This window comes from Grammomys surdaster, unplaced genomic scaffold (genome assembly GCF_004785775.1).
Source record: "Grammomys surdaster isolate TR1022 unplaced genomic scaffold, NIH_TR_1.0 371, whole genome shotgun sequence".
Lineage (NCBI taxonomy): Eukaryota > Metazoa > Chordata > Mammalia > Rodentia > Muridae > Grammomys > Grammomys surdaster.
Genome location: NW_021604790.1, coordinates 95,514 through 103,671, shown reverse-complemented (window position 1 = coordinate 103,671; position 8,158 = coordinate 95,514). Strand labels below are relative to the sequence as shown.

The window sequence follows — 8,158 nt, the reverse complement described above, 5'->3', positions numbered from 1 at the left end:
GAGGAGTCCTGACATAGCAGGAAGCCAAAGTAAAACACTTTATGAGCTAAAGGACTCATGTGAGATGGCTAAATAACAATGGGAAATTGGTAACGTGAGCAAAAGGAGGGTAATGTTTTACATGGTCACCACACCCACCACTGACAGGATATAAAGCTCCAGAGAGGACCAGGCCTTATACCAGAGACAGGACATCAGGTGTAGAAGCTGACTCTCGTAACTCTGCTCCCTCCAGCACCATGCCATACAACTGCTGCCTGCCCGCCCTGAGCTGCCGCACCAGCTGCTCCTCCAGGCCCTGTGTGCCCCCCAGCTGCCATGGCTGCACCCTGCCCGGGGCCTGCGACATCCCTGCCAATGTGGGCAACTGCAATTGGTTCTGTGAGGGCTCCTTCAATGGCAATGAGAAGGAGACCATGCAGTTCCTGAATGACCGCCTGGCCTCCTACCTGGAGAAGGTGAGGCAGCTGGAGAGAGAGAATGCAGAGCTGGAATGTAGGATCCAGGAGAGGAACCAGCAGCAGGACCCTCTGGTGTGTCCTGCCTACCAGGCCTACTTCAAGACCATTGAGGAGCTGCAGCAGAAGGTGAGGGGGATGGATACGCTAGTGACAGTTGAACAAGTTATTTATTCAAGTTGAACATACTGCAGTCAGAACGGAGCTGAAGCTGTTTACAGCTAATGTTGGAACTGATATAGGATTCACAGGCCTAAGGTTTTGAAAATCCTTTCGGGAATCACCATAATAGAAGTATGCTGATTCAGCATTAGTGCCAAATTAACTAACTAGAGGTTCTGGTTTCTTACTCCAAACAAGAATAGGTCACTTTAAAAGTTTCTTATGATATCTATTTCTTGCTCTCAGACAAATTATAACATTAAAAGGTGCTGTGTACCTGAATTAGTTCTTTGAGCTAAATAATTTCTATATGAGTCCTCAAACAGTTAAAGCATTTCAAACTTGTAGCAAGTATACTAAAAGACAGCTTTGGTAAACCACTAACCCCACTAATACACACACACACACACACACACACACACACGCACACACACACACACACACACACACACACACACACACACACACAGAGCATTCAACGGCATACAGGGCAGACAGGAGTAGAGCCCACATAAAGGTGAGACATGGGAGGATCCTCAAAAAAGTCAGTATTGGAGTGGGTTTTGAATGACAAGCAGGGATTGGGTGCATATATATGTGTGTGTCTATGTAGTGTGCATGTATGAGCAGGTGCCTATTGATGTGTGTGTATAGGTCAGAGAATAGTTAAGTGTCATTCACCATTTTTTTTTTTCTGAAGCGGAGAGACCCACTGGCTTGAACATGTCAAGTAGGTGGGCCATCAAGTCACAGGGCTCTGTCTGTTTCAGTGAGCACTGCTACACCATGATTTTTTTTTTTTTTAAAAAAACTTTAGTTCTAGGAATTGAACTCGGGTCCTCATTTTGCAAAGCAAGCATTTTACCAACTGAACTATCTCTGAACTTCCAACAAATAGGAGTCTATATCTGACTGTGCAAACCGTTGGTTCCTGGAGGGAACTGTCTGTCCAATGTCCTATAGACCAGACAAAGTAAATGTCAGAAAGGAGTAGTATGATTTGAATATCCTTATTTATTTAACTCACAGTTGGTGAGCATTAGGCAAAGTTCTAGAGTCAGGGTCAGGGTAAAATGCTGAGAAAGAGAATCTCGTGTCAGCAGGAGATCACAGCCTAATAGGACAGAGAGACGTGGGGAAGAACAAGCACAGAAAAGGTAAGCAATGCTGTGGAGAAAGAGGAATGTACATGGAAGAAGTGGCCATCCATGGTGCTGGGAGAGGAAGGGATGTGGGTTCTACAAGGAGCAGACATTTTACCTAAAGCGCATGCGCGGTGCCAGGAGAATGGACAGGGGGCAGCAGGGTTCCAACAGAGGCAGTGTGAGAGGATAATAAACTCATCATGTATGTCTGCAGTTTACCTGATTTTAGCATCCCAGGAATGCCCTCCATTCTAAGCATACAGGGATCTCTGATCACATGACCTAAGGCTTGATCACCCAGTAGCTCAGTTCCTACAGGAAGACTAGAAATAGCCTTAGAAGAATGGAAATCATGACTGTATTCACTGGCTGTGGGAGAAAGAACACTGGCATTCAAATCACACACCTCCTCTCTGGCATGCTTGTTACATTTTACCTCTAAACTATGAACCCTGCTTTAGAGCCAGTGTGAAGATCTGAAAGGGTATGGGAAGAAATAATGTATCTCATGTCATGATCAATCCTCTGCAGATTCTCTGCAGCAAGTCTGAGAACAACAGGCTGGTGGTGCAGATTGACAACGCCAAGCTGGCTGCTGATGACTTCAGGACCAAGTAAGACACCTGTAGTGACCAGAACAGCCCAGTGACAGGTTGAATTGCAAAGTGATGGCTCTTTGTTCTGAGAATGTTCCAGGAAGCTTCCAAGTGCTACTGTGACTTGGGTTAGAGTTACATTAAAAGCCAAGGTCTTCACTGAGAGCTGAGGGTCTATGTTTTAACTTCAGCTTGAAGAAGTGTAAGAGACCATCCATTCTTTACCCTTTGAACTCAACTCTATAACTTTAAAAGTAAGTTTCATGTTGGCCTTACCGTATAGAATAGTCATTATCAATGCATCCTAAAGGAGTATTAATCTATAAAAAATTAAGAGACAAAAGCTCTTTTTTTTCCCCAGTAAACTAATCTGTATTTTTGGGCATGATTGTGCTTGAAATAATATTTTGATATTTTATAGAGTTTATAATAGGTTTTCACTCATATTGCTTCTTCATCTTCAGTCCAACACAATGCAGTTTAGTTCTGTTCATTTTACAAACGAGGCTCAGGGAGAGTAAAGAATCCATCTCCAGTGGGTTTCATGATACTCAGGGTAGTTGAAAGGGAGATTGGTTGTAGTAGAACTAGGAAGTGTAGCAAGTCAAGCGGATGCTTCCTTGATAGCAACTTCTGAATGGATTTCTAGAGCAAGTGTATTGGACAGTGGATGGAACCACAAACAGTACCTTCTCTGTGGCTCTCTGAAGGAGATGGTTCACTCAATTTTACCACAGTGATGTTGTTCTTTTACAACACTTAAAATGGGCTGGCCTCAAAGTAGGATGAGTTTAATATGTTATCCAAACAGAAACATTTCCTCTTTGATGCCTTCTGACTTGACTATGTGTGCAGGTATGAGTCAGAGCTGTCCCTGCGGCAGCTGGTGGAGTCAGACATCAATGGCCTGCGCAGGATCCTAGATGAGCTGACCCTCTGCAGGTCTGATTTGGAGGCACAGGTGGAATCCCTGAAGCAGGAGCTGCTGTGTCTCAAGCAGAACCATGAGGAGGTAAGAAAGTCCCAGTCACCGACATCTGAATACTCAATACTCAATACATCCCACAACTCCTGAGCCGGGAAAGGGAAGTCTCGGCGGGCTAGACTAAGGCAACATTTTTGTTAGTTGCTCAAAAGAAAGCTGTGAGATGATTGAGTGATGAGGGCCAAGCTGAGCTCTTTTCCAGGAAGAAGTACGGCCCTAGGCTCACATGAATTTTGTTATTTTCGGAGTAGTTATGAAATCAATGGTGAAGTTTGGAAAAGAGTGTTTTTGTGCTTTGTGAAGTCTGGGCAAATGGATTCCAAGCTTGTAGATGGATGGTTGGGGATGTAGATAAATGGATTGGAAAAACATGAGAAACTGGTTCTCACAGACAGGATATGATGTCCGGGGACACAGAATGAGTGACACCACTGACCTGCAGACAGGATATGATGTCAGGGGACACAGAATGAGTGACACCACTGACCTGCAGACAGGATATGATGTCAGGGGACACAGAATGAGTGACACCACTGACCTGCAGACAGGATATGATGCCCGGGGAGACAGAATGAGTGACACCACTGACCTGCATTTCTTCATACTCAAGTAGTAACAATTATAAGTCATTTGTCAACTGGGCTTCGCGCACAACAAATGCTAAGTCAGAAGGAAATGTTAGAATTTTGAAGTCCCAAGAAATATTAGCAATAGCTTATCTAAGAATCTTCATACATAGATGAGGGAAGGACCTTAGACAGGGTCACCAGAGGTGATCTACACGAACTAGACTCCGGTTTTCTAACTTCAATTCAATGCTTCTTTGTTCCACTAAAATATTCCCTTTTCTTGAAATCATGTTTATGATAAACTTGCCTCTTACAGACATTCATCCTTTTAAACTCTCTTGCATTCATCTTTTAAAAAGTGTGCTCTGTGTGTGCTTCTTAAAGTCCGAAGGTCTCCTTTGATCTGTTGTCCATTCTTTGCCTTTCCCTCACCAGGAAGTCAACACCCTGCGCTGCCAGCTTGGAGACCGCCTCAACGTGGAGGTGGACGCTGCTCCCACTGTGGACCTGAACCGTGTGCTCAATGAGACCAGGTGTCAGTACGAGGCCCTGGTGGAAACCAACCGCAGGGAAGTGGAGGAATGGTTCACCACACAGGTGGGCATCTGAGCCCATGATCGCTCAGGAACTGAGTCCCCCAGGACTGTAGGGCAGGGTCTGATCCTGTCCCTCCCCTTGGCTATTGCAGACAGAGGAGCTGAACAAGCAGGTGGTGTCCAGCTCAGAGCAGCTGCAGTCCTGCCAGGCTGAGATCATCGAGCTGAGACGCACAGTCAATGCCCTGGAGATCGAGCTGCAGGCCCAGCACAACCTGGTGTGTAGTGTCCAGACCTGCTGCTGAGCAGTGTGGAGTTGGGAGACAGAGTCACTGGGGTGTCCTTGGGGTCTTTCTGTCTCTCTGTCTCTCTGTCTCTCTTCCTGTCTCTATCTCTGCCTCTCTCTCTGTCTCTCTGTCTCTGTCTCTCTGTCTCTGTCTCTCTCTCTGTCTGTCTCTGTCTCTGTCTCTGTCTCTGTCTCTCTCTCTCTCTCTCTCTCTCTCTCCTTAGCTCTTGAAGCCTGTGATTTCTTTGGAAGGCCATGGAGGAACCTTCAGAGGGGACAGCTCTGTGACAGTCTTTGTCTTCTCCCCCACAGAGAAACTCTCTGGAGAACACCCTGACAGAGAGTGAGGCTCGCTACAGCTCCCAGCTGTCCCAAGTGCAATGCCTGATCACCAATGTGGAGTCCCAGCTGGCTGAGATCCGCTGTGACTTGGAGCGTCAGAACCAAGAGTACCAGGTGCTGCTGGACATCCGGGCCAGGCTGGAGTGTGAGATCAACACATACAGGGGCCTGCTGGAGAGCGAGGACTGCAAGTGAGTTGCTGGCAGTTGTATCTAGCAACTGAGGCACACACCGACTGCTTTTAGAATAATAAAGGGACTTTACAAATGAAGTTCAGATACTAATCTATCTGTATAGACCAGTGTAAGGTACTTGTTGTCAGTACTAGCTGAGTTAAAGGTATTTTCTATCCCGAAAGATAGTGGCAAGGTGACTGTCCTCCCTGATGGTGATTCTTTGGCCACAAGATGCAAAACTTTATATCTTCATGGATGGATTCTGACATGGAAAGGAAACAAACAACTCAGGCAACCATTGTTTTGATTAAGCTAAAACTTTAGGTCCACTGTTTTTTTTGTTGTTGTTGGTTTTTGTTTTTTTTTTTGTTTATTGACCCTTGTTACAATCACTTGAGAGAAGGAATTTAATCCAATATAGCCATCTTCTAGTGCATTTGAGCATCTCCAAGGAAGAGGACTCAATAAATAGTAGATCAGGCTGAGTGCCAGCTCAGGCAGGCTGTTGCCAGCTCAGACAGGCTATTGCCAGCTCAGGCAGGCTATTTAGAAGCACAATTCTCTTGCAAAGTTTACATCCATGTGGTGGATATCACCAATCCCATTTCCTAGGTTGGAGGCAGAGGCTTTGAGGTTGAAATGACTCCCCTGTGTCATACAGAAGGCTGGACTCCATTGCTAGTATTGTATACTCTCTTGTTCCACTGTTTCTGAACGCTGTAAAGGGGACGAACCAAACAAGACATGCTCTAAAAATAAGGGACTGGGTTCCTTGCTTTTAGCAACTGCTTTCTAAGAACTTACTTTCCCATGCTGACTCTAATGATCCTGTGTCATAGGCTACCCTGCAACCCCTGTGCCACCACCAACGCCTGTGACAAGCCCATTGGACCCTGTGTCACAAACCCTTGTGTCACTCGCTCCCGGTGTGGACCCTGCAATACCTTTGGCTGCTAAACACCCCATGGCCAGCAGGAGGATTGCATGAAGACAGAAAGAAAGTCAATGGATCAGCTCAGCCTCTTTGAATCCACATCCACCACCTTAGGGATCATAGTCTGGAGGAAGAACAAAGGCCTAGCGCTGTGCTCTGGCTCTGAGTCCAGACTCACTGAATCATCTTCATCCAGGGCTTCTCTGTGACCACCCGCTTGTATTTTGGGGGTCTGAAAGATCTGAGCTGTGAAGGGGCCACACAAGTTATTTTGTGGTTCTCACTGCTTTTTCTACTCTTTCTTGCAGTTTTCCAAAAAAAACCCTGCAAATAAATTTTCCTCTTGCAAACAGACATGAGTTTCACTTGTATCCATCTTTTTCAGAGTGTTTGTTCTCTATGGGACTCTGATGAAGACACTTGAATGCGGAAGGGGACTTGATAGCTTAACCCTATCCTAACATTCATTACACACAGTGAGTGCCAGCATCCATGAAGGCTGGAACTAAATGACAGAACAGTTGGGCAAAAGACCTCCTGCAAGTGAGATACATTCATTCCAGGTCGACACTTTCAGAAGTTTTGTTATCTTCTTTTCTAATTCACTACACGATAAGAACAGGCACTTGTGTCTTCTGAACTCCTAACAAGTGCTAGGACCTCCCTACACATTCAGGAAGGAGTGAGGATGAGATAGAACTCGGAGTTTGTTCTTTCTGTGTTAGCTCTTTGTGTGTACAACTAAGAGAGAAGGAACCTGCTTTCAGACAAGCATTTGTGGCTCTCTCCCATTCTTCCTAGGAGGACATCTAACTCTTTTGAGAAACACCAGAAAACTCAGTCATGTCTAAATAACATCCTGTAGATTCCTACTTGAATATTTTTTAACCACTGAAAATAGGAATATGGGGACACCACTTCCAAGGTTATTTCGAGGTTAACCTCCAAGGTTATGTCATCAAGTCTATGGTATCTGTGAATGCCAAAAGTTCTGTTCCTGCTAGTACTTGCTGATGTCTTGTCAAGTTTGGTGGCTCCTGTTCATATGCATACTGTGGTCTGTGTCAAGGTCATTGCCCCAGTTCCCTGATTATCCAACCTTCTCGCTACATCTTCAGTCCTCCTGTGACGATGCCACCTCAGTGTGTTTCTGCAATTTTTGTGCTCTCATTTATTCCACATTTTCGAATGTTGCTGCTGCTTTATGGTTGGCATTGACAGAGCTCAGGCATGAGCCATGTGGAAGATCATCTTGGGTGGCACTCCATGCTAGAATATCCTAGTTCCAGTTTATGGATACCAGCTTCTTCCTGCAGGTCAAGTTCACTCTCAGCATGCCCATGCCTCATGTAAATCACCCTTGTGTTACTATGGTATTTTAAAAGGGCAACACCCGATCTGTCTTGTGGTACGGGCTGCCATCTTCCTGACTAGGCATGGCATGTCCTCGCTGCTGCTCAGCTCAGGCTGCTGGCTCAGGCAGGCCAGAAGCACTGGCCTTGCTACCCACGAGACACCAGCATTGGTGATGGCTCTGCCTATCTTCCACACTATTTCCACAAGTCTAGGCTGAGCCCAGACCATCTTGCCATCCATGCGGTACCCGGTAGAAATGAGACTCTATTGTTTAAAGATTATCCACTGGCTTTATATATTTGGTAATGCTCAAATACCAAGATGCCCACACAATTGGAAGTGTTAACCAATTATCTAACCTAGATATAAGTTGTTACCCAGGTCTGCTCTCAATACATGCGTGGCTTTCCATGGCTCCTACATCTCTCTCTTCTCCCTTAGCTCCTCCTCTTCCTTCTCCTTCTGACTCCTCACTCTGCCTACCTCTTATTCAGCCCAGTCGCTGAGCTTTACACGAACGCAGTGGGAAGATACCCCACTACAGCCTTGTCCAGTTTATCCCCAGTTCTATGTACTAGAGCTTTACACTGCCTTTATCAAGACCAGGTGCCGG

The 8,158-nt window shown here is 45.7% G+C and overlaps 1 protein-coding gene across 1 annotated transcript; it reads left to right on the top strand.

The window, feature by feature from the left end:
• The first annotated feature begins 202 nt into the window (after positions 1 to 202).
• Positions 203 to 6,543, top strand: LOC114632040 (keratin, type I cuticular Ha3-II). The gene is made up of 7 exons (XM_028780480.1): positions 203 to 587; positions 2,297 to 2,379; positions 3,217 to 3,373; positions 4,351 to 4,512; positions 4,604 to 4,729; positions 5,050 to 5,270; positions 6,095 to 6,543. Exons 1-7 carry the CDS (start codon positions 240 to 242, stop codon positions 6,210 to 6,212), a joined length of 1,215 nt encoding a protein of 404 aa, XP_028636313.1. The 5' UTR covers positions 203 to 239; the 3' UTR covers positions 6,213 to 6,543.
• Positions 6,544 to 8,158: the final 1,615 nt, after the last annotated feature.

What these genes read in the sequence shown, in the direction of transcription:
- LOC114632040 (XM_028780480.1), top strand. Translation starts at nt 240, where the DNA reads ATGCCATACAACTGCTGCCTGCCCGCCCTGAGCTGCCGCACCAGCTGC. An exon ending in TCAAGCAGAACCATGAGGAG is followed by an intron (nt 3,374 to 4,350) that starts GTAAGAAAGTCC and finishes TTCCCTCACCAG; the next exon opens with GAAGTCAACACCCTGCGCTG. An exon ending in CTGGAGAGCGAGGACTGCAA is followed by an intron (nt 5,271 to 6,094) that starts GTGAGTTGCTGG and finishes CCTGTGTCATAG; the next exon opens with GCTACCCTGCAACCCCTGTG.